At 50.3% G+C, this 24,719-nt stretch overlaps 1 protein-coding gene across 1 annotated transcript; it reads right to left on the reverse strand.

The window, feature by feature from the left end:
* Sdr42e2 (short chain dehydrogenase/reductase family 42E, member 2) lies at positions 1–18,964 on the reverse strand. Its single transcript, XM_074059580.1, has 11 exons — positions 17,173–18,964; positions 16,618–16,713; positions 15,549–15,606; positions 14,741–14,859; positions 13,957–14,032; positions 11,348–11,430; positions 9,138–9,275; positions 8,658–8,723; positions 6,606–6,669; positions 4,434–4,507; positions 1–2,045 (listed from the first exon to the last, which is right to left on the reverse strand). Exons 1-11 carry the CDS (start codon positions 18,034–18,036, stop codon positions 1,791–1,793), a joined length of 1,893 nt encoding a protein of 630 aa, XP_073915681.1. The 5' UTR covers positions 18,037–18,964; the 3' UTR covers positions 1–1,790.
* Positions 18,965–24,719: the final 5,755 nt, after the last annotated feature.

The following is a 24,719-nucleotide window of genomic DNA, read 5'->3' on the forward strand; positions in this document are numbered from 1 at the left end:
TTACAGATCTGAGAGAATGAGGCAGATCCGAGTCCAGCCCAAGCCATGGCCAGGGAGCAAGGAGTAGAAAGAATATGTGTCATGCTTTGGTCAGTGGGCTTTGGGCAGCTTCTCTAAATTACCCCAGCTACAAAGCAGTAACCCCCACCCCGCTCTGCTCTTGAAATTAGATACAGGCTCAGTTTCCTCATCTAATAAACCCCCACTGTGCTGGTGGGCCTAAGAATTAAATAAAATCATATAAATGAAAACCCAATTATTACTGAGCTTTTAAAAATTATATACACACATGCAATTCCACCCAACAGGAAAGCAGCAGTTTTTCTTTTCTTTTCTTTTTAGCTCCTTCACAAACTGTTTTCCTTGTTCACCACAGAGGGATACTTCCTGGGAAGGCCAGCATGGTTGACTAACACATTCCTTCCTCTCCACTGCCAGGATCCATGGGGTTCAGCCAATTCCATGTGTGCACATTATGATACATATGCGCGGATCTATTTACTCACAGTCCATACCGAGATGACAGGGGGTGACATTTCTGTGGAGAGCAGGTCTGGATTAAGAAGTTCTGTGACTTTAACCCTTAAAGATAACGGTGATTAGCCAGGTGTGGTGGTACATGCCTGTAATCCTAGCTACTCAGGAGGCAGAGATCAGGAGGATCGCAGTTCGAAGCCAGCCTGGGCAAATAGTTCATGGGACCCTATCTCGAAAAATCCTTTACAAGAAAGGGCTGGTGGAGTGGCTCAAGGTGTGAGCCCCCACTCAAAAAAAGGATGATGGTGATCGCCACTACCCTTCATCAACAACAAATAAAAAACAATACGAAAGCATAAAGTATGACCAACTGAACTCTATTTTCCCATTATAACTATATTGGTACTTTTTTTTTTTTTTGAGACAATTCTTTGCAAGTTTTTTTTCCCCCCCCATGCTCTTTCTGGTACTGAAACCTGGGTTTACCAAGCATAACCCAGGAACCCAAAAAGGCCAGGTTGGGCGGCGAAGCCTGGGTCTCCAGAGTCCCTCCAAACCCTGGCTATCAACACACAGAGATCTGCGTGAATGAACAAACCCACATTATTATCCGGGCGGCTCAAACGCAACGCTACTAAAATGGGTCTAACCCAAGATTCCTAAACGATCTCAGGCCAAGCCCAGAGAAGCCCGGGCAGTGAGGAGTCACTGACCCAAGAAGCGGCAGCAGAGGACGCAAACTCCACAAACACCACCCATGTAGTAACATCGCAGCCACGAGGCTCCAGGTAAACCCACCCAAGAGGCGGGGCTGGAGCGGGGAGCAGCCAGAGGGTGGGGCCAACGGGGAGGAGCAAGGCCAGTCCCGGAAGAGATGGGCTCAAGAATAGCCATCCATGGTGCCAAAAAGGGAGGGGAACCAGAGCGAGGGAGAATCCGGGCCGGGAGTAGGCAGGTACGAGAGTCCCCCAGGCGAAGCAGGCTGTGAGTCTGGGGACTTGGTCAGTAGTAAACTCGACCGGGTCAAGGGGTGGAGCAAGAAGCGGGACCAGGACGCAGAGGGCTTGGGCACGACCAGGACCTAGGTGGCTGCGAGGAGGCGTGCCCAAGCCCGGAGGGCTGGTCGAGTACAAAAGTCCAGACACGGACACCGGCAGCCTTCCGGGGGCGGGATCAGGACACCCAGACTTGCCCCGACCTGCAGGGCCAGTGAAAGCCCGGAGGAGCCGGCGCGGGTGTGGTCAGGGTGCCAGGAGCGTTTGCCAGCCGGGCCTGGGTAGAGCTGGGCAGGCAGGCACTGCGGTGGCAGGCGGTCAGAGCCGCTGCATGGCCGCCTGCAGAGGCCGCAGGCTTAGCAAGTGCAGGGCCAGGCCCAGCAGGCAGAGGAGCAGCAGCAGTCCGAGCAGCAACCGCAGAAACGTCCGCGCCGGGGCCCCGCGCGGCTGTGGAGTCGTGGACTGCACGTATCGCTCCACGGCGTCCGCGAAGCTGAACTTGTCAGGCGCGTAGCCAAGCTGAGCACGGGCCTTGGCGATCTGGAAGGTGTGCGTCACCGCCACGCTGTGCACCTGCGGGAGAGGCGGGACAGCGGAGGGCCAGGCTAGTGGGAGGGGCGAGCATTCGGAGGACACCATTTGTCCCTCCAGCACACAGCTATTGAAAAGGACGCTCTGCTGCCTCTCGCTCTTGCAAGGCCCTCATCGGGGGACTCCCTTTCTGACACCTGCATTTTCCTGGAGGACGCCACCTCCAGGATGCCTTTTCTGAATCTCTCCCTCCAGCCCTGCTTAACTCGCCCCCTGTGCGTCCTTAGGAGGAGCGTCCTCAGGAGCAGCCTTCACACCCTGGGGCTGATTAAGCGATTCTAAGTAGGCACAAGTGATTACTCACCAAGGTCTTAACTGTTTTCCTTGCTGCCAGATGGGCTGGGGCCCACCGGCTTCAAGGGTAATGATGGCAGCTATCAATTATGGAACAGGACTTTGTGCTTGGCCTGGGCTAAATCCTTTTACATGGCTTATCTCATTTGGTCCTGAGAGAACACCATTTTCCTCTTTGCAAACTTGGAAACTGAAGAGGACAGAGGTTAAGTGACTTGCCCAGAGTCACCCAGGAAAGCCACATTCTAGTTCATGTTCTTCCCTGCTGTGCTGGGGCCTAGAGATGCCCTCCCACCTTTTCATTTCCTCCTCATTCCTCAGCTGGACAGTGAGGAAGAATCCACTAGCTACAGGATTTACCCATGGCAACGAAACAGCCCTTGGAGTCAAGCCCCTGTTCCTAGGCACTTTGGTGAAAGAGACAGAGAGGCCAGTTACTGTCCCTTTTTGCCCAAGGCACAGCCAAGTTAGTCAATGTTCTGAAAGATATTTACCAAGCGCCTACTAGATGGGGATACAGCTGTGAACTACACATACAGGTCCTGGCACACAGTGTTCCCGGGGATCAGGCTGACCTGTGACCTACTCCCAGACTTCCACATAGCTGGCTTAGGTGGCACCGTGAAGGTCCTCTTAATGTCCTCCAGTGTAGTTCTTATCACAGTGTGCCAAGATGCCCTGTTTCTGGAATACTTCCGCTTTGGACTGTGACCTTCCAGTCAGTCAGTGTCTGACATTGTGTTCAGTAGGTAAGAGGACTGACCAGCAGAGGGTGGCTGAGCCACAGTTCCCAAATCTCCTCAGCTAAGGCTCCTGAATGGAACAAGGAAATCCACCATCTAGACAAGTAGAGCGACCACAGCTCCGCAGCACCTTGGTTGGCAGCTCCCTTGCATTGATGGGATTCCTGATGCATCTCACAAGCGAGTAGTGAAGCCTGGGATAACTTAGATCTAAGTTTGGAACCCAACAATACCACTGCTGTGAGTAATCCTGGGTAGGTTATCTCATTGTTTCATTTCCTCGTGTATCAATGGACATGATGACCGAATCTACAACAGTAGTGAAGATTAAATGACACTACAGGACTGGGCCTGGCCTATCACCACCACTCAACAAATGCTCACTGTTGTCATTCTCTCTGCTAGTCTGGATGGCTCAAAGGAGAAATCTTCAGTATTGCTTTTTTTTTTTTTTTTTCCATTTCTTTTCTTTTTGTTTTTTTGTTGGTGGTGGGTTTTTTTGTTTGTTTTGTTTTGTTTGAGATAGAGTCTTGCTATCCCAAGTTATGACCCACTTGCCTCACCCTCCCAAATGTGCACCATCACATCTGGAGGTGTTGCTCCTTTCTGTGGCACCTGTTCCACTCTCCCAATCCCTTCTCAGATTAGACAGCACTAGACATGGAGTCCAGTTTCAGTATGGTTTAATCTTAACAAGTCACTAATTTCTCTAATGATCAGTTTCTTATCAAAGAGTGTCATAATCTTTTTGTCCTTCCTAAATTAGCAGGGCTTCGGTGAATCAAATGAGAGTGGACTACAAGGATTTTTGGAAATAACCCAGAACACCACCTGTTGCCTTGGTGTACAATCTTCGTTAAAACATGCTCTCTTTTAAAATGTATGTGTTAGCAGCAGCATTACCGAGAACACTACACTGCACACAGTACGCACTTGATTTACACTTAGTATTTGGTGGCATGAACTGAGCCCACCCGCCAGGCTCTGTGCATGTGTGTGCACGCGAATGTGCGCTGACAGCGGGTAGGTTGGTGGTCCTGCCTTTGGAGCCTCCGTCCATGATAGAAATATAAGCAGCGCGTGGATTAAACAACAGTGAAGAGAGGTGAGCTTGGCGCTGTCGCATTTCAGACCAAGAAGGCGGCACAGTCCAAGCAAAAGTCCAGGGGTGGGGAGGATTATAACGGTGTCAGCACCAGATTTGGGCCTTCATGGAAGGTTCAGAGACCCAAGACAAGTGTGCAGCCATGGAGTCAAAAGTGAAGCGGCAAAGGGGGTTTGGAGAAGGGGAGGAAGGTGTAGGGCGGTACTCCCCTGGCAGCAGCCCACTTACCTCGCTGCGGGTGAGCAGTGGCTGGACGCTGCAGACGGGCCTCAGAGCCAGATGCAGATACTCCATCACCACCGCTGCGGAAGAGGGGTGGGTGAGGGGAGAGGTTCCAGGGACCAGCGAGGGGGGAGGGGCCGCGAGGGGCGGAGCCTTGGAAGGGGAGGGGCTTGGAGGAGGGCCCTAGGGAAAGGGGGACAGTAAGCAGGGGTGATCAGTCGGAGTGAACCCGTTGGGAGAGAGACCTGGGGAGGCGGGGGCGGCGAGCGGGGAGGGAGTGTGGGGCTAAACTGGTGGGGATGCAGTGAGGGGGGAGGGCCCGATGAGGAGGCGAGGGGAAGAGGCCAGTGTAGGGGGAACCGACGTGGGGAGGGACCGTGAGGGCAGTGGGCCTGTGAGGAGAGAGGACGGATGAGGGACAGGTGTGGGGGGAACCGGTGGGGAGGAAGGGTCGGGAGGAGGGGGGCGGGACCAGTGAGAGGAAAGGGAAAGGAGGTGGGGAAGGACAGGAACCGGTGAGGGGGAGGGCCAGTGAGGATAGGGGACAAATGCAGGTGGGGCCGTGAGGAAGGGAGGGGCCGATGAGAAGAGGAGGGGGGTCGGGACCGGGGAGGAGCCTGCGAGGGTGGGGCCGGTGACGAAGGGGGAGGGGCTTGTGAGAAAGGGAGGGGGTTGCGGTGAGGCGAGAAGCCAATGAGGGTGGAGCTGGTGAAGAGTGGCGGGGAAAGGGTCTGGAGAGAGGGGGAGAAGATAGGGGGAGGCGAGCCGGAGGGGAGGGACCAGTGAGGAGGCGGGGCCAGTGACTTGGGGGCGAGAAGGAGTCGGCCTGGCTTTACGCAAACTGCGGGGAGGGCCTAGGAGGCAAATCAGTTGGGGGCATTATTTGCTTTGCTTGGGGTCCCTTTGCAAAAGTCACTGGATTCCTTTCAGTCAGCAGCACGCGCCGGGGTGCCTTGTTAGCTGAGAAATATGTCTTGAGTGACTTGAAGCTTTTAAATAAATCTGAGAAAACTCCAGTATCCGTGTTTCCCTTTCCTAGTTTACTAGACTGTCTTGGGTAGGAGAGAGAGGAGGTTGGAGCAGCGCTTCTCACTCTGGCTGCACACTGGGCCACTTTAAGAAACACTGCTGGCTCCCCGACATCTCCCTCCTGCTGATGTTATTGGCCCGGGGTGTGGCTGAGGCAGTCGTTCTATTTTCAGGTGATTCTAGCGGGTGGCCAGGGTGAAGAAGCACTGAGTTACAGAGCCAGTTCGCTGGGAACTGGGTATTTATATACAATCCTCCCAAACTGCTACCACCTGCAGGTGAAGGTGAGTCAATGCTGTGCGTGGAAAGTCGCCCTGCAGGGACGCTTGAGTGAAGAGTTCCTGCAAATTCTTTTTTTTTTTTTACTGCAAGCATCCCAATGCATTGAAAGTAGAGATCTAGCCAAAGGTGTGCCAGGAACACAGCCCTTTGTGACTTGAGAGCCATCTGTCCCCATGGGCTGGCCTGCTACTTTTTGATCTGCATTTCAGAGATGGAAGGAGACCAGCAGAGGGGTGCAGGGCTAGGCGGGTGGAGGACAGCAGCCAGACACAATGTCAGGGTGGGGTTGGAAACAGAGACTGACTCTACAGGGTGAGGAGGAGAATCTAGTGTAGAAATGGAACCTCCATGTTACGACTGATGTTAAACAGTCTTAACATTAGGGTGCCCTTGGGGAAGGGGACAGCCCCAAGTCTCCACCTGCCTCTACCTGGCAAGATGGCTTCCAGCACAGGCCCAGGTGGGAATGGTATGTCTCCCACCTTTTCTCAGAGCCTTAGCCTGATAATCTTTGCAACGGGCCCAATCATGTGGGCCTTGTAAAAGGGTTAGGATTCAAAAACAGAACCAGGACTGTGGTGAAGAGAGCAAGGCACCTTCTTTTCTTTTTTTTTTTGGTGCTGGAGATCCAACCCAGGTTGTATACACTAAGCTACACCTCCAGCCAACAATGATAAATTTAGAGGCTCATCCACGTGCAGGATTAGGCTTGGCGTACCTGCACAGCCTATTTAAATTCTGGGCCCTCCCTCAGTGCCTCCCTAACCTCATCCTGGTCCCAGCCCTGTGTTTCAAACAAGGTAAAGTCCATATGCACACACAGAGCTGGTAGAAGGAGGGCTTTAATACACCAGTGACTTTCCTTACCTGTCAGGTAAACCAAGGAGGTGGGCACTTGGATCCAAGGCTGACTGTACCCCAGCTTCTCAAACTGCAAAAGAACATGGCCTGAGATGAGAACAAGTTGTTCTGGGGCTGGTGTGGAAAGCCATCTGCTCCCTCTACCCCAGGACAGCAGAGGATCCCCACCCACTAGTGGACTGGGGCAGAGCCTGAGCCAGCCCCAGCCTGCACCAATCTCTCTCTCTCTCTCTCTCTCTTTTGCTGTAGTGGGGCTTGAACTCAGGGCCTGAACCTTGAACCATTCCACCAGTCATTTGGTGTGATGGTTTTTTCAAGATAGGGTCTCTTGAACTATTTGCCTGTGCTGGCTTGAAACCTCAATCCTCCTGATCTCTGCCTTCTGAGTAGCCAGGCTTACAGTTGTGAGCCATCAGCACCTGACTTCCATGGCATGTCTTTGCTGTTATTTGGATTTTTTTTTTGGCGGCACTGGGGTTTGAACTCAGGGCCTCACACTTGCTAAGCAGGTGCTCTTACAGCTTGAGCTGTAAGAGAGCTACTCTGCCAGCCCTCTGCACCAGTCTTGAAATGAAATCCACTCCTTGGTCTGGACAACTCAAGCAGAAATGGAATGTATAGGGTGGTTCGCTAACCTGGGCTTAAACATATTACTTAGCTATTACACCTGTCTTCACCTAAAGATGCTCCAGGCATTACAGGGAATTTGAATCCTGCCTCTAGCCCTAGAATTGAGTTTTTCTGCTATTGAAGAAAACAAAACAAGTGTGTGGAAGGCGGGAGGACATGCACAGAAACAGGCTGGCACAAAATGAATGGATCTCCCCACTTGCATAAAAAACTCTTCCCATCAAAAAGAAAGACTGTAACAAGGGCTGGCAGGATGTAGAGAAGTTGGAACCCTCTTACGCTGCAAAATAGCACAGCCACTTCAGAAAGCAGTCTGGCAGTTTCTCTAATCAACAACAAAAAAAAGGTAAACATAGAGTTTCTTTCCACTTCTAGGTATAGACCCAAAAGAACTGAAAATGTGTCCACACAAAAATGTTTGTACATGAATGTTCCTAATGGTACTCTTCATATTAGCTTAGAAGTAGAGAACCCCAAATTTCCATCAACTAATGGATGGGTAAGACAGCATGTGGTATATCCATAGAATGGGGTATTTGTGGAGATGAAAAGGAATGAAGTCCTGACATGGTACATGTCACAACATAGATCAACCTTTAGATTAAGGGAAAGAAGAAGCTAGACACAAAAGGTCACAAATTGAGTCCACTTACATGAAATGTCCATGAACAAACTGATAGAGACAGGAGCTTTGTAGTGACCTGGGGCTGGGGGTGGGTGGGTGGGGTAAGACAGTGACTGTTAATGGGTACAGGTTTGTTTTGTTTTCCTAAGGATGGTAAACTGTTTTAAAATTAATTATTGTGATGCACAACTCTAATACTGAAAACCATTGAATTGTATCCCTTAAGTAGTTGAATCAATGAAGAAGCTGTTATATAAACAAACAAACCAAAGCCTGTATCGGGTTTAAGAGTTAAGAAGACAGGCCCTTCTTGGCCTCTGGCCCAGGGTTCTGCTGTCCCCCAGGAGGACTCCAAGGGTTGCTGAGAAGAGCCCCAGAGGCGGACCCTCCTTTTTTATTTCAGTAACTGAAGCAGTTCCTGCTTTAGAGTTTCCACACATAGGATGGCAGATTGCAACAAAACCCCACAGCTCAGTGATACAGTGCTTGCCTAGCATGTGCAAGGCCCTTTGTTCAATCCCCACCACCACAAAAACAAAAACAGAACAAAACACCCACAAGGCTAGAAGCCAATGTAAAACAGGAAGCAGGTTGGAAGGGGGCTGTGATGAACTGGGGGAGCACATAGTCTCCTTAAGGGGTAGCCACAACTCAGCTCCAGCCAGTTTCAATGTCATCTACGGGACACTGTGGCCTAAGCTGATGTGTAGTGTGACACCTTCCAATTTTTTGGAAGTAGGAGAGGATGAGAGGGAGAGAAGATGGGATTCTTGCTCCAGGAAGGGTGATGTCTGTAAACCTACCAGTGGAGCCATCCACTCAAAGACGTTGACGTTCTCCCCGTCATTGATGTAGTACGCCTGCCCACTCTGAGGGGGACATGAAGGAGAGGGGACAGTCAGACATCATTTTTCTGATGGCACCCAGCAGCTGCTGTAGCTCCCAGGCATGGGAAGAGACCTGGGTCATTTCTTGTGCATTCTGGGGCCACCACACTGACAGGTTGTGTGGTCCCATGCAGCCACCCAAACTCTCAGTTTCAAGTTTCTTCATCTAAGTAATGGGAGAACAATGGACTATCCCTTGTGGGCTGTTGTGAAGATTAAATGTGACAATATGTGTGAAATGCTTAGTGTTATCTTGGAATCAACACTAACCTCACAGGGTCACTGTGAAGAGCTAATGATATGCTATAAGGATGCCACCCCCACCCCAGTGTTCCTGGGACTCCCCTAGGGATAGGCCCCCTGCCGTGGTGATGGGGGGCGTCACAGGACACTCACAGCCACATAGCCCTTGGCTGCAGTAAGGGCCTCAGCTGCCAGCACATGTGCCTGCACCAGATTGCACACATGGACCCAGTTCATCCTCGTCCTGCGGTCCCCAAATCGGAACATCAACAGCCTCCTCTTGATGTGGCTCTAGTGTAGCGGAGAGGATGACAAACAAGAGCTCAAGCCTGGGTGGCTTTCCACTCCATTTACATGCTCACAGCTCCCTCGCGTCCAGCTCCAGGCCAGACCCCTTGGCCCAACTCTGGTGTCACATGCCCTCCCCACCTCTCCTCCTGGTTGTCTAACAGATGAGACAGAGCCAACTTTGACGTGTCCTCCTCCCTCACTCCACACCCAGCCCACCCACACTTCCAGCTGGTCTAACTCCTCAAACCTGTGTAGAACTGGACCACTCCTCACCTCTCAATGGCCACCCTCACTGCTCCCCTAGACCTCACAGCAGCTTCCTTCCGCCTCATCCTATACACCCCTATAGTCAGACCCCTGCACAGTTAGGGGGGATCCCTTTATTCTTGAATGGGACCATGTCTCTCCCTGGCTCAGAACGGTCCAGGGGCACCCATGCTGGCATGTTGAAAGCTGAAGTCTTGACAGTGGTCTGCAAACCCACCCTGATCTGGCCCTGGCTACTCTGTGACTTAGTCTCTGACTGACACACCTCTCTGGCTCTGCCATGGCCACATAGCCACCTCACTGTTCAGGGACAATTTCAGGGCTTTGGAAGAACCACCCCCTGCCTGGAAGGCTCTTCCTCCAAGCGCTCCTGTGATGAGCTGGGCCACCTCCCACCTTGGATGCTCAAAATGTCACTTTTTCCAGGGGGTTTCCCTGACTCCTTGGCAAGCCCAATTCTCTCACCCTACTCCACTTTTTCTTTTTCTGCACAGTGCCTGGCACCTTCCAACATATTTAGAATGTAACAGGTCTCCTCAGGCCCAAGGAAATAAATTGACTGCTTTGTTCATAGACCTGTCTTAACTAGAACAGTACTGGGCACATAGTAGGAATTCAGTAAGAATTTGTTGGACGAATAAATGAATGACTGGGAAGAGTCACTGGAGTTGGCCCAGGATCCCCTGCGATGATGTCATGAGTATCCACCTGATTGGCTTGAGAAGCGCCCATCTGGGGATATCTGTGAGGACAGTTCCTTAAGAGAGAAGATCATGAGGGCTCTGACCAAGTGATTGATTTAATCCATTGAGAGATTCAAATTTTAAATAGATTATCAGGAGGCAGTGAAACTTCTTGCCTGGCTGGAACAAGTAGGTGACAGGGTTTGTGCTTGGGAGCTACATCTTACTCTTGCCTCTTCCTGTTACAACTCCGCTGTTTCCTGTTCACCGCGATGTGAGCTGCTGTACCCTGCTTTCCAGCTGTCCTGAGCTGAACAGTTCTGCTCCACCACAGCCTTCCCACCCTGATGAACTGAAACTCTGACTGTGAATTATACCTATACATAAGTATGTATATATATATATATATAAAATTCCTCTCTCCCTTTAAGTTGTCTATATCAGATATTTTGTCACAGCAAACTAATACATCCCTGAGAACCCCAACAGAGGAATGTTGAAACTGCAGAGGGGAGTCTCGCTCCTGGTAACTTCTATAGCTCCCATAACCTTGCCCTTCTGATCAGATCCAGTCGCAGGGACCTCTTGCTGCTTCCTACACTGACTGTTTTAGATTTGTGCCCAAGTTGCCTTCTATACTTGACCTACCTTCTTTCTGCCACCCCAGTTCTCAATGAATCCCTTTTTCCCCTTCTAAGCACAGGCATCACTGCCTCCAGAAAGTCCTCCTGGGCCTCTCCTGCCAGGCCTTTCCTCATATGTACCTCTACATGGCTCTCACTACCGACATGATGTCTATCTCCCTTACTAGGCTATGTGGACAGGCCCATATTCCCGTCACCCAGCTTTTTCTAGAGACAGGTTTTCAGCATGAAGACTCTTGCATGAGATGATCCACCCAGCTCACATGAGAGTCAGGGAGCCCACATGAGAGTCTCTTTGGGGTCCTGGTTCTGTCTCCCCCACCAGAACCTAGGCCTGAGGGCAAAGGACATCTGGGGTAGGTGTGTCTCCCAGAACTGAGGGTCCCAAGTGGAGCCATTCTGCTTCCAGATCAATGTGGTGACATGCACATGGGCCTGGCCCCCTCTGCCCTGGTTCCAGAAGGCTGGGGTGACATACCGCCACTCGGGGCAGGTGCCTCTGCTCTTCAGGGCCATAGATCCCTGGGGGCCTCAGCACACAGGTCCGAAGAATTCCTCCTCCTAGACAAAGGGGAGGTGGTCAGCAGCTTATGGAGGAGCAGCCCAGCAGGGAGAGGGAGTACCTTCCCATCCTTATCCAGTCTGAGTCCAATGCAGACCCTCTGCCACCATCAGCCTGCCTTCCTTTGGGGACCCCTCCCCTCTGCAGAGGTCTTGGGAACTGTCTGTCTAGATGGTGGCCGTGTGATGTTCTCACCTGAGAGTAGCTCTCAGCATCACTGACACCAAGACCCAAAATCCGAGAAAAGGACCCACCCTGAAGACACTGATTATCAGCTCTTGTCACCTAGGTCCCCAGGGCTGCCCTGACCCTGTCCTTTCCAAGCTTGGTGGTCATTTTTCTGGAAATCTGTTTTATAGAGTCTATGTCACATCCTTCCAATGTAAGTTCCCATTCCCCCACAAATGAGCCAGGGCTGGCATCTCTGTGTTATAACCAAACACCCCAACTGCTGCATCCTATGATAGCCTGAGGGATATACAAGGCCCAGGGTAGTGGGTGACATGGTAGCCTCTGAAGAGGTATGTCTGCACTCCAGAATCTGTATATCATGATGTTATTTGGCAAGTGTTGTACCACTGAGCTACGTCCCTAGCCCTGTGATGTTACTTGGGAAAAGGGTTTTCATAGTTGTAGTTAAGAGCTTGAGATGAGATCATCCTGGATTATTCAGCTGGGTCCCAAATCCAATGACAAGTCCTCTTAAGGAGACCCACAGAGAATGGGGCTAGGGGATGGAGTTTTGTAGCTATAAGCCAAGGAACTCCTGGGGCCACCAAAGCTGAAAGACAAGGAGGGGCTCCCCAGGCCCAAAGACAGAGTTTGGTCCAAGGGGTACCTCAATTTCAGGTCCCAGATTCCAAATGACAAGAGAATGTTCTGGCTTATTTATTTGATTCGCCATACTGGGGTTTGAACTTAAGGCTTCATGCTTGCTAGGAGATGCTCTATTGCTTGAGCCACATCCCCAGTACCTCTCCATTGTTTCAAACAACCAATTATGTGGGAGCCATAGGACAGTAACACACACAGAGCCAGGAGGACACAGCACTCAGTCAGTGAGCTGTAACCCACACACCTCAGGAATCTGCTACCTAGACCAGGGCCCTCTGTGCCAAGTGAGAAGAACAGTCTCAGGGACAGCCTGGGTATCAGGGTGTGGAAATCACCTCCGGTGACCATGACTGGACTCCTGGGAGGCAGGTATCAGGTGAGCTTTTCTGTAAACAGCCATAGCTAAGTTTAAACCTTGGGTCCCCAGGGCATGGTGGAGGAAGATCGGGTTGCAGTTGGCAGTGGCCAGCATCACAGAGGGCCTGGCCTAGGGTATCCATGACTCTCAGGACCATGGAAAGCAGGAGATGCTTGTATGAATAATTCTCAGCCAGAGGATTAGGTGTCTAGCATGCAGGCTGTGGTCTGGCCTGGATAGGGGAGGCCTCAGGAGAGAAGGAATTCAACTCCACTGGGTCAAATCCCTGGGAAAATACAGCTGGATGTTCCCACTGGGACCAGGAATCATGGCTAGGGAGCCCAGGGTGATGGGGGTCAGGGACATCTTAGGGAAAAGTGCCCATACTCCAGAACCTGCTCCCCTGCGCCTATGGCACAGCACAGTGGTTAGGTCCCAGGCTCTGGTGCTAATAGTGCCGTCAAGTTCAAGTCCCACCTCTACCAGCTATTTGCTGCATGACCTTGAATGAAGCTGGTTAATCAGTCTGGATTTTCTCACCTGTAAGTTGGGGATTATAATTTCAAGCATCCTTTGGTCTCCAAATCTACTTAGCTCCCAAAATTAGATAGCACTGATAATAAAGGGAAGATAAGCTGTCTGATTCTTTTTAGTTTCTGCATTTCAGAAAACAAGTAGTGATAATTTGGATGGTAAACAATTTATCTGAATAGATTTGGCTCCTGAGTTTGTAAGGCCAAGGACTTCCTTACAGGATGTTTCAGACAGTGAATGAACCTCTTACATATGAAATTAATATGCAAACATGGCCTGTCATGTAGTAAGCACTCAATCAGTGTGAACTGTTTATATTCTATTGTTACTTCTCTATAATCAGAAGAGATCATGCAGCTAGGAACTTGAGGCAGATTTTTTTGGACAGTTATTGGAGGTTAAGGTCCCTCACTTGCACAACCCTTTTTAAGAGCTATAGCTCATTTCATATAAAATGTTGTACTCTTTTATCTGGAGAGAGCCCCTGAAACTGGACCCACTCCCATGACGCAGAAAAGAGCTAGGTTAGCCCATATCTCTTCCTCACCAGATCTTGAGCAATGTGAGGGCAGAGGCTGGGCCTGACCCTATCTGGGCTGCATCCCTGGTGGTGAGACACCCAGCAGGTGCTCAGAGCGCTTTGAGTGATGAAAAACCAAGTCTTTAGGGGCTGTACCTTGGAAGGACACTGGGTCTCAGAAGTGTGTCATTGTTGCTAAGAGCCACAATCACACATATATTTTGAGGAGGCAGCAGTAGGCAGACACATTTGTCGTGAGCAGACATGGTACTTACTCACCAGGGAGAGGTGTCCCATTGGCCATTAGGGTCAACTGGTCAGCGATGGCTTTGGTTCGGGAATAGTGGTCCATGTGCTGCCGGAGGACAGGGGGAACAGAGCCACCAGACAGGTCAGCAGTGCTGTTGGCAGCGCCTGCCCAGCCCAGCCTGGCCCAGTGCTGCACCTTCCTGTCTGATCATGCAGGTGTGGATTCAGGGGACTCTTGCTGGGATGTGACCAAGCCATGAATGCCATGGCCCTTGCCCTCCCCTGGGAGAGGACAGTATGTCACCTTCCAGAGTCACAGAGACAAAGGAGCACTGGACTCAGAGCTGTAAGTCAAACATGGCACCTTGATTCAGGTGTCTGTCAGCCCCCAGTGCCTGCCCTGCAACACTGATGCTGGACTTGCAGACATGCATTGGACAAGCTACTCATGTCATTCTTTAGTGTTCCCATGGTGTTTTCACAACCATTGTCTCATTTCCTGCTCTCCACAACTCCCCTTGATGGTGTTGTCTTGCCCATATGAAGAAATAGAGTCTGACAGTGTGAAATGACTTGCTTATGGTCACAGGTGGAAAGAGACCAGGCTGAAGGCTCAAGGCCAGGTCTGTCTGATTTCAAAGCCCCCTGTGGGCATGGAAAGCTAAATCAGAAGCAGGTTCATGCCATCCAGCTTGGGGACCCTTCCTGATGGACCCTGAGGTGTGAGGTGGACCCTGGTTTCACCCACCCCTGCCCTTTGGGCTATTGGTCCCAAGCTCTCTGGACCCACCCACTTCTCCTGGAAGCTGGGTACCTTGTCCAGGGGCAGGTATGGCACAGAATCCTCATCGCCCTGCTCTATGGGCTTCCCGCCAAATGCCACATTCACGGTGCTGGTGTAGACGAGCCTTGGAACCCGCCGGCGGACACAGACTGCAGCGACAAGTGCACATATGCACGGACACAGACAGATGGTGTGAGCAAGGCATCAGCTGAGAGGACCTCCTTGGACAAACCACATTCTCTACCCAGTCTTCAACACACACCCTGACTCCAGGGCCCTCCCAGAATTCAGAGCTGCTATGGAGGAAAGGGTCTCCTCCCCTTCACTTGGGGTTTGGGTAGGCCCCCTGCTCTGTGAGCCCTGGGGACTAGGTCTGCTCATTCTTCCTCCTAGTGTGGCCTTTGTCCTGAGCTACCCTGCCAGGGACAAGTCAGAAGAAAGTCTCACTCCGTGGGGACAGAGAAAAAAGACACTCTAGAATCAGAGAAACACAGATGCAGGACAAGGCTGAACAGACTCAGAGGCCCCAGATGTGTGTTTTCTATTTGGTGCTTCAATGACTTTTCTTACTGCCCCATATCTCCTGGTCCCAAGTGCCCCCTCTGCTCCCTGTGCTCCCAGACACCCTGAGGCCCTGAAGCTCCTGTGCAGGGCCCCAGACAGATATGCACAGAGAAAGGGTACAGGACCCACAGACCCTTGGCTGGGGCAGGCAGGGTAAGACAAGAGGGTCCCATCTCTATGCCCCAGCCCTGCCCCCCAGGAGCTGGACCTGTGGCAGGACAGCGGGGAGGAAGAGGAAACACACAGCAGACCACACTCCACTCTGAGAGCCTACCATTGATCACTAGTTTGGTGCCTCCAACATTTATAGACTCAATCTGCTCTTTTTGCAGCTAAAAGACAAGACAGGGGTGGGAAGTCATGGTGCTGCCTCCTGCCTTGTCACTGAGGCCAGAGGCTGGGCCCTCAGCTCTCTCATGTATAAAGTGAGGCTGACCTCTTAGATGTCAGCAGGGTTCTTATTTAAAGATATTTAGGTGGGAGGATGGTGGTGGTGGGGGATCTTAGTTCAGGACATGGCACAGAAGGGTGGGGGGCACACAAAACATGTCTGTTTTTTTGTCTGAGAGATGAACTCTGTCAAACTGGCCATGCTGGGGTATGAAAAACAGAACTGGTCTGTGGAACAGGCATCTCACTTAATTCTCACATCACCACTAAGAGGTGAATACTAAACTGTTGAGGGTTTTTTTCTTTCTTTTTTTTTTTTTTTGGTGGTTCTGGAGTTTGAACTCAGAGCCTTGCTCTACCACTTAAGCCACCCACCCACACCTTTTTGCTTTAGTTTATTTTTCAGGTAGTGTCTTGAGGTTTTTGCCTGGGCCAGCCTCAAACTGAGATCTTCCTACCTCTGTCTCCTAATGACTAGGATGACAGGTGTGTGTTACCACACCCAGTCTAGGTGGTTTTTGTTTAATAGGTAATATACCAACAAGGTTAAGAATAATTCAGACAGCAAAAAGTGTGTGTAGTAAAAGGAAAGTTCCCTCCCACTCCTGATTCTAAGTCTTCCTTTTCCCTCCCCAGAGGCAACTACTGCTAACAGTTTTGTGTGTTTGTAGAGATAGTTATATTAATCTGTTAACTTTGGCATAGAAGCTTATGTGAGTATTTAAATACTTATCCTAGCATTTTTTAAAGCAAAGAGGAGGATACCAAACACTATTTTGAACTTTGGAGATTGTTCTGTTATCAACGTATGAAGTCACTTCATTCTTTTGAACAATTTCCTTGTGTAGATACAAGATATAGTTAAATAGTCCCCAAGCCCCCTCCCCCACGTGGTTGGCAGAGCAAGAATTCAAACCCCACTCTAACTCTAGGTGCATATGTAAGGGCCTTACCTTCTCAACCCCGGACATCCCATAGGAGGCCACGTGAAAGACACAGCCCACCCCATCGAAGGTGCGGTACAGGGCTTCTTCATCTCGGACATCAGCCTGGAACAGAGAAGATGGAGCTGAGGCAGGAGGTTCAAGTCGAAGGCACACTGACACACCAGCTCGTGCTGGGCCCCAAAGCCAGCCCTTCACCGGCCCAGGCCAAACACCTACATGGCCAGGATTTACTATATATTGACTCTGAGGGGTGTCATTGTGGTTGTCTGTCCCCACTCATCCAGCACTCTAGGATTCAGGGCTGGGCTGGGTGCTTCACATATACTTTCACATCATTTTCCCATCAGACCCTTAGTGGGTTTTAGTGGATCTTTGTCTTTTGCTGTTGTTTTGTGGATGAAGACCCTGAGGCTCAGAGAGGTAGGAACTTGTGACCATGGCTGTCCAGCTGAGAAGAATGGGAACTAGAGCTGGAGTTGAGGCTGGCTTTGTCACTGGTTTCATGCTGGACCTGGCCCTTGACCACCACCACTACCAGTCCCCAGGACCCCGTTCCTGCACCTGGATGAACTCAGTTCCAGGGGGTAGTTCCCACTGGGGTCTGCGGAGGTCAAGCAAGATGACAGAAGTGCCGCTCTTGGCCAGGCTGGAGCCCAGGCTAAAGCCAAGGTAGCCGCCTCCTCCTGTCACCAGAACCTTCTGTCTGGGAGCCTGTGCATGTCTGGCTTGAGTCTTCTGCTGCAGAACTGGTGCTGTGGTTGTGGCTGATTCACGGAGTTTGTGCCCAGGCCCAGGTAACGGAGCAGCTCTTGACCCAGGTCCCAGTCCAGCTTCTGGTCCAGATACTGACTCAGCTTCTGACATAGGTACTGACCTAGCTTCTGGACCAGGTCCTGATCCAGCTCCTGGTCTAGGTATTGACCCAGGTCCCGACCCAGATTCTGGTGCATGTACTGACCCAGCTCCTGACCCAGGTACTGACCCAGTTCCCAACCCAAGTACTGACTTAGCTTCTGGCCCAGATCCTGATCTAGCTCCTGATCTAGGTACTGACCCAGCTCCTAGTCCAGATGCTGACCCAGCTCCTGGCCCAGGTCCCAACCCAGGTACTGACACAGGTCCCACCTCAGCTCCTGGCCCAGGTACTGTCTTAGCTCCTGGCTCAGGTCCCAGAGTAGCACCAGGCCCTGAAACAGCACTAGGCCCTGGCCCAGACCCTGGAAAAACACTGGGTCCTGGCCCTGGTACTAGAATAGCACCAGGCCCTAAAACAGCAGCAGGTCCCAGACCAAGCCCTGACCCAGACCCTAAACCAGATCCTGGACTTGAGACCCCTCCGCAGGCCTGGCAGACAGGGCAGCTCTTTTCGCCCTGGCCTGCCGCTCTGCAGGGCTCTGGTGAGGAGCCTGAGGGTTTGGGCTTCATCTTCTACAGAGCCATACAGCCCAGAAGCTGTCCACCTGTGGAGAAAAACAGAAGAGAACCTTCCAGAGTTGTCTAAGGTCACACAGATCAGCAGATCCCCAGGACTGAGAGGATCTCCAGATGGAAATCAGAGACCCTCTGAGCGCCCAGGGAACCTGGCCCTTTTAGAGCCCCCCCAAACTTCCAGGTGGTTGCAGATCCCACAGGGAGTCAGAGAAGGCAGTCAAGTTTTGGACTTTATAGCCGGGGAGGCTGGGGCCCAGTCATGCAAGACTGAGATTTGCTTGGCGTTTCTGATTTCCCAAGCCCAGTTCCATGTAGTACGGAGGGATCCATATCTAAGAGGAGCCTCACCAGTTGGGAGGTGAGTGCTTTCTGACTAGGAAGGTGAGAGGGCTTCCTGGAGAGGAGGGAAAAGAGGAGAGAGAACAGGAGGAGGAGAAGAATTACATGGGACCCAAAAGGGCTCAGCACCCTAGAAACTTGTACTTGATTCCAACATCTACACCTGCCCCAGTCTGACACCTGCTGCCTCTTCCTCTCCCAGACCACCCAGGAGAGCAAGTGGCTAACACCATACGGTCTGCAAAAACCACTTCCAGACTTCAGGATCAGGTCGATGAGCCCCAGGAATTCAGTACTGAAAATCCCATTCTCCTCACTCTAGAACTTGAGAGTCATCACTGTAGTAGCTGTCAGTCACTGTCACCATCATGGCCTCCAACTCATTCCACCTGAGGATGAGGTTGGTCAAGGGCCAGGTCATCATCATTATAAGGCAGGCCTACTGTGCACGGGATCTCACAGAGGTCAAGCAGAAGGTCACAGATATGTAAGTCTCTGCCCTGCATGGCACATATTGGCTACACAAAAGTGCAGGTGTTTGTTGAATGACTGACAAGCTCTGTCATTGTGCTGGGAGTGGCTATAGGGCAGGGACTCTGACAGTATTGTTAAGTCTCCTGTCACTGCCCTGCTTGCCAAAGTTCTGGGAGAAGAATATAGTCTTGCCTTGTGCAAGCACAAATACTCACCAGCTTAATGGGGGTGGGAATATATACCCAAGTCTTTACAGAAGATGAGCCTAATTTCCCCATGGAAGGGTGGGGAGGCCAAAGAACTTTTTTTTTTTTTTCTACCAAGGCCCAAAGAACTTTATTTTGGTCTTTGGGACCAGAGCTGCCCTCCTACCCTGAGGAGATGTTTATTGTGGCACAGGCTGGGACCCAGCCTTGGCTACCCATTTGCTGGGTGTGCCCTTGGGCAAAATCCCAAAAAACCTCACTGCACCTCAGTATCAGCAGCTGTAAAATGGGCCCAAATAACCCTGGCTTTTGGGGCTACCTCACAGCACCCTGTGTGGTCTAGAGAGAAAAAAATGACAAAGCACTTTGCAAACCATTAGAATACAAGCGGTGCTGTGGTGTTCCCCCTACCCAGAACTGTGCCTGGCACACAGTAGGCGGCCAACACAGAGCTGCTGAATGAATGGAGCCACTCGAGCCTGTTCCATGTCAGGGAGTGCTCTGGCCAAGTGCAGGGTTGACCCTGGTGGCTGCATTTCATTCTCTTGGCAGCCCCAGGAATGTGGACGTCACTGTTCCATCATCCAGAGGTGGAAACTGAGGCCCAGAGAACATTTGAGAATTGGGACGGTGTTACAGTAAATGGCTATGTTCGAATTCGAATCCATGCTGGGATTTGGTGAAAGGAAGTGGTGAACGGTTAGGGAGTACGAGGGATCGCCCCGGGGCGCGTCGGCTGCCTGGTGGCAGAAAGAAGCGCGTGCCCCCCACAGCCAAGGGCAGCCAGGCCCGGCCAGCTGGCGCGCGAGTCCCCTTCCTTAAGTTTTCCCTGGCCCTCTTCCCCCAGCCCGCACCGCATCCCTGGGCCTGCGCTCACCTGGCCCGGGCTCCCGCGGCGCAGCGTGCTGCTTGCTCTGAGCGGGTCTCCGCGCCAAGGCGGGCACCGCCGGAGCAGCGCCAGCTCGGGACGGGGCGGGGCCAGGAGCAAGGACCGCCCCCTGTTCCGGCCCCGCCTCCTCCCTGCTCCGGCCCCGCCTCCTCTCCGCCCCGCCCGTTCCGAATACCTGCGCCATGGAGGTGGAGCCCGCAGCCTCTCATAGTCCTTAGGAGGTGGAATGCAATGGGCCGCGCTTCTGGTGCGGGGAGGATGAAAGGCTCTGTCCTGCCTGCGCAGTCCTCCCAAAGACCCAGGAACGGTGCTTCTTCCTCCACCTACCCACCCGCCATCCATTCTCTCACCTGTGCTTTTGTTCTGCCCTCCTTTTCGCTCCTTTCCTGTTTCCCCTCTTCCTTCTAGTCATCATTCCATCTATTCTTCCAGCCATGTCTTTATCCATTCAGCCATCCTTCCACTCATTTTTTACCAATCTTTTTGTCAGTCCACTTGCCTATCCACCGATTTTTTTTAGCCTGATTTTTTGCGGTACTGGGGTTTGAACTCAGGGTCTACCCCTTGAGGCACACCACCAGCTCTTTTTTGTGATGGTTTTTTTTTTTTTTTTTTTTTTTTTTTTTCCCGCGGTAGGGTTTCTCGAAACTATTTGCCTGGGCTGGCTTCGACCCGTGATCCTCCTGATCTCTGCCTCCTCAGTAATTAGGGTTACAGGAGTGAGCCACCAGAGCCTGGCTAGTCTGATTTTTTTAAAGCCTTATTTTAGAGACAGGGAAATAGACTCAGCAAAGAGGCTCAACACACAGTGGGCAAAGGCAAGAGAGTCAACTCTGGGTTCAAATTTTGGCCTTGTTTATTCTCTCTCTTGCCTTCTTTCTTATTGTCATTCCATCCGTCTTTGTATCTGTCCATTAAGACTTCCACCCGTTCACCAACCTATTTTTTATTTATTTTCTTTTTTTTAGAGCCTACAGCTTAAAAAAAACACAAAACTCATAGGGAATGGGTTCCAGCACCTCAGCTCCTTTCCATTGGTTCTCACGAAGAGGGCTTTGTGGAGCAGGCTGGTTCCTGTTGAACTCAGGTTCCTTTCACTTTCTGGTCATTTTTCTTCAGGAGTGTCAGGAAGCTATCTTGGCTCTTAGAGTGCTTAGGATGCTCGATATGCACCTTAATTCTCTTGGCAAGAACCTTGCCCTTAGTGGGGCTCCAGTGACTCACACCTGTAATCCTAGCTACTTGGGAGGCTGAATCAGAAGGATCATAGTTCAAGGCTAGGCGGGGCAAATAGTTAGTAAAAGCCCCATCTCCAAAATAACCAGAGGAAAATGGACTGGAAATGTGGCTCAAGCGGTAGAGTGCCTGCTTTGTAAGTGGGAAGCCCTGAGTTCAAACCTCAGTCCTAACCCCCTCACTCACCCCCCAAAAAAATCTTTGGCCTTGTTTGTTCTCAACAATGCTAACAGCCTGCTGGGCAACACTGTAGACTATCTTTCCTTGGCCATGATAACATTTGGAAGCCATTCCTTTTTGAACAGTCAGTACCCATCCCCTAAGCTTTACAACAACATCCTTCCTGTAGATTCACATAGATGTGGCCAGCACCAACGCCACACTTTCTAAAAGGCCTAGAGACAATACATCAGGCACTTCTCCTCTTTCTCTGTGTTTGTCATTTTGGAGAATTCCTGGAAGGTTGTCAAAAATGTCAATCCATCTTTTCTTCACTCAACCTTCCATGTATCCATCCAAACTTCATCCATGCATCCTTCCACCTATCCATCCAGCTCACTGTCCATTCACCTGTCCTGCAACTATCCAAACGTTCATTCATTCAGTCCATCTCATATCTCCTTCCTTCCTTCCACCCATGCACCTACCCTTCCTTTCTTGCATTTTTCTGCCCACTTCTGTGTTCATCTAGTCACTAATCCACTTTTAAGGGTTGTTTGTTTCCCCTAAGCTGGGGATCCAGGTGACTCTCCCATCCCTGAAAAGGTTATATTTAAGTGGCAGTAGCAGAGGGGCAGACGTGTGCCCAACAGCACACACAACTACTACAATGGAGCAATAGGGGCTGAGCAGGGAGCATTGTCTACTTTGGTCTGAAGAGGGCCACTGAAAAGACTCCACCATATGAACAAGTGCTACGGGCATAGATGTGGGGAAGAGAACAGAATTTTAGCCTGCTCATGTCATGTGCCAAGTGGTAAGACATCCTGTTCATGCCTAGTGATTATTTTAGCCTGATTTTTAGAGACAGGGAAATAGGTTCAGCAAAGAGTCTCCAAACGTGTGGGTTAAGGCAGAGGGGTCAACCCTGGGTTCAAATCTTGGCTTTGATGTCCTTTCATCTTTCTTTTCTTCCTTCTTTCCTTTTTTCTTTCTTTCTTCCTTCCTTGCATTACTTTTTGTGTGTGTGTGTGATACTGGGGTTTGAACTCAGGATCTACACCTTGAGCCACTCCACCAGTCCTTTTTTTTGTGTGTGTGATAGATTTTTTCGAGATAGGGTCTGGCAAACTCTTTACCTGGGCTGGCTTCAAACTGTGATCCTCCTGATCTCTGCCTCCCGAGTAGCTAGGATTACAAGCATGAGCCACTGGTGCCCAGCAGTTACTTTTCTAACAGGGTCTTGCATTTTTGCCCAGGTCAACCTGGACCACAGTCCTGTTTATGCCCCCCCACATAGCTTGGATGACAGGTGCACACCACCACACCCAGCTTATTGGTTGAGATAGAGTCTCACAAACTTTTTGCCTTGGCTGACTTTGAACACCATCCTTTTGAATAGGTGAGATTAAGGCATGAGCCACCAAGCCCAGCCTCTGGCTTGTTCTTTGAGATAGGCTCTCACTAACTTTTTACCTAGGTTCTCCTCAAACTGAGATCTTCCTGTCTCTACCTCCTAAGTAGCTGGGATTATAGGTGTGAGCCACTGGGCAATTTTGGTTTTGGTGGTACTAGAGTTTGAAGTCAGGCATTGAGCTTACTAGGCAAGGACTCTACCACTTGAGCCTGTCAAGAAGGCACTGGTCAAGCTTTAGAAAGTTGAGTGGTTTTTGTTTTGTTTGAGGCAAGGTCTTGTTATATAGCCCAGGCTGGCCAGAACTGTGATCCTTCTGCCTTAGCCTTCTGAGTTGCTGGGATTAAAAGTGTGCACCACCACCTTGGCTTAGTCTGATTTTGTTATTATAACCTGATACTGGGTAACTTTAGGAAAAAAAGACATTTATTTTGGCTCACAGTTCTGGAGGTACAAGGCCAAGGGGCCAGACCTAGTGATAGTCTTCTTGCTGGTAGTTCTGAGGTAGTATGGTATGCTTGCATCTTTTGGTCTCTTTTGTTGCTAACTTTTGTTTTGTGGTACTGAGGTTTGAACTCAGGGCCTTGCACTTGCTGGGCAGGCACTTTACCTCTTGAGCCATATACCCAGCCCTTTTTGCTTTAGCTATTTTTCAGGTAGGCTGTAATGTTTTCCTGGGACCAGCCTCTGACCACGGATCCTCCTATCTATGCCTCTTGTATACCTGGGATGACAGGCATGCACCACCATGCCTGGCTTTTTGGTTGAGATGAGGGTCTCTAACTTTTTGTTTGTGCTGGCCTCAAACTACAATCCTTCCAATCTCTGCCTCCAGAATAGCTGGTATTATACATGAGCCACTGAACCTGGCAAATAAGATGCTTTTTTTTAAATATATATACTGAGCTACATCCTCAGTCCTCATTCTTCTTATAAAGCCACCAGGATTCTACCATGGGAGCTGTGCCCTGATGACCTTACTTGATTCTAATCGCCTCCTATAGGCCTCACCACTAAACACCAGGTCAAGTTCCCACTCTCCTAATACCTCACCATGAAGGTATCAAATGTCAACACATGAACACTTGGAGGACACATTCAGACCATTTTCAAACCACAGCAACATTCCTATGTAAGTACATTTCCACACCCCAGATGTCCCCTCTGTACCCTCACACATGGGGTAATCACTATTCAGACTTCTGTCTCCAATAATTACTTTTGCCTGAACTTGAACTTCATAACAATGGAACTTTACAGTGTGTACCTTGCATCTGGTTTCTTTTGCCCAACATTATTCATGAGATGACTGCATCTTGTTGAATATAGCTGTAGTCCATTCTCTTTCCACTGATGTGTAGTTTGTTCCTGTACAAATGTATCACAATTTGTCATTCTACCATTATAGACATTTGGTAGTTTCCAATTTGGGACTCTTAGAGCTACCATAAATATTCTTGCATATGTTGTGCACATGCATTCATTTCTCTAAGAGAATTGCTGGGTCACAGCCTGGGCATATGTTTTACTTTAGTAGAAATTTCTAGTTTTCCAAAATTGTTGAGCCAATTGACATTCTACTCCACCCCTATCCCAGCAGTATGAGCATTCTAACTGTTCCATATCTCGATATCACCAGCTTTTTTGGTTTTAGCCATTGTATTTCATTATGGTTTTAATTTGCATTTCCATGATAGGTGAGGCTGTCATGTGCACCTTTTCATATACCTATTGTCCATTTGTTCTTGTTTGAATCTTCTGTCCATTTTTAAAAATAAGGATGTTTATCTTTCTCACACTATTTTGAAGTTGTTTTTATATTCTGGATGAGTCTTCTAATAAAGTTTTATCTCACCTAAACTTTATACACACACACACACATACACACACACACACACACACACACACACACACACACACACCAATGATCACTTCCAGCAGTTAAAGTCACTTTGACCCT

This window comes from Castor canadensis, chromosome 17 (assembly GCF_047511655.1).
Source record: "Castor canadensis chromosome 17, mCasCan1.hap1v2, whole genome shotgun sequence".
Classification (NCBI taxonomy): domain Eukaryota; kingdom Metazoa; phylum Chordata; class Mammalia; order Rodentia; family Castoridae; genus Castor; species Castor canadensis.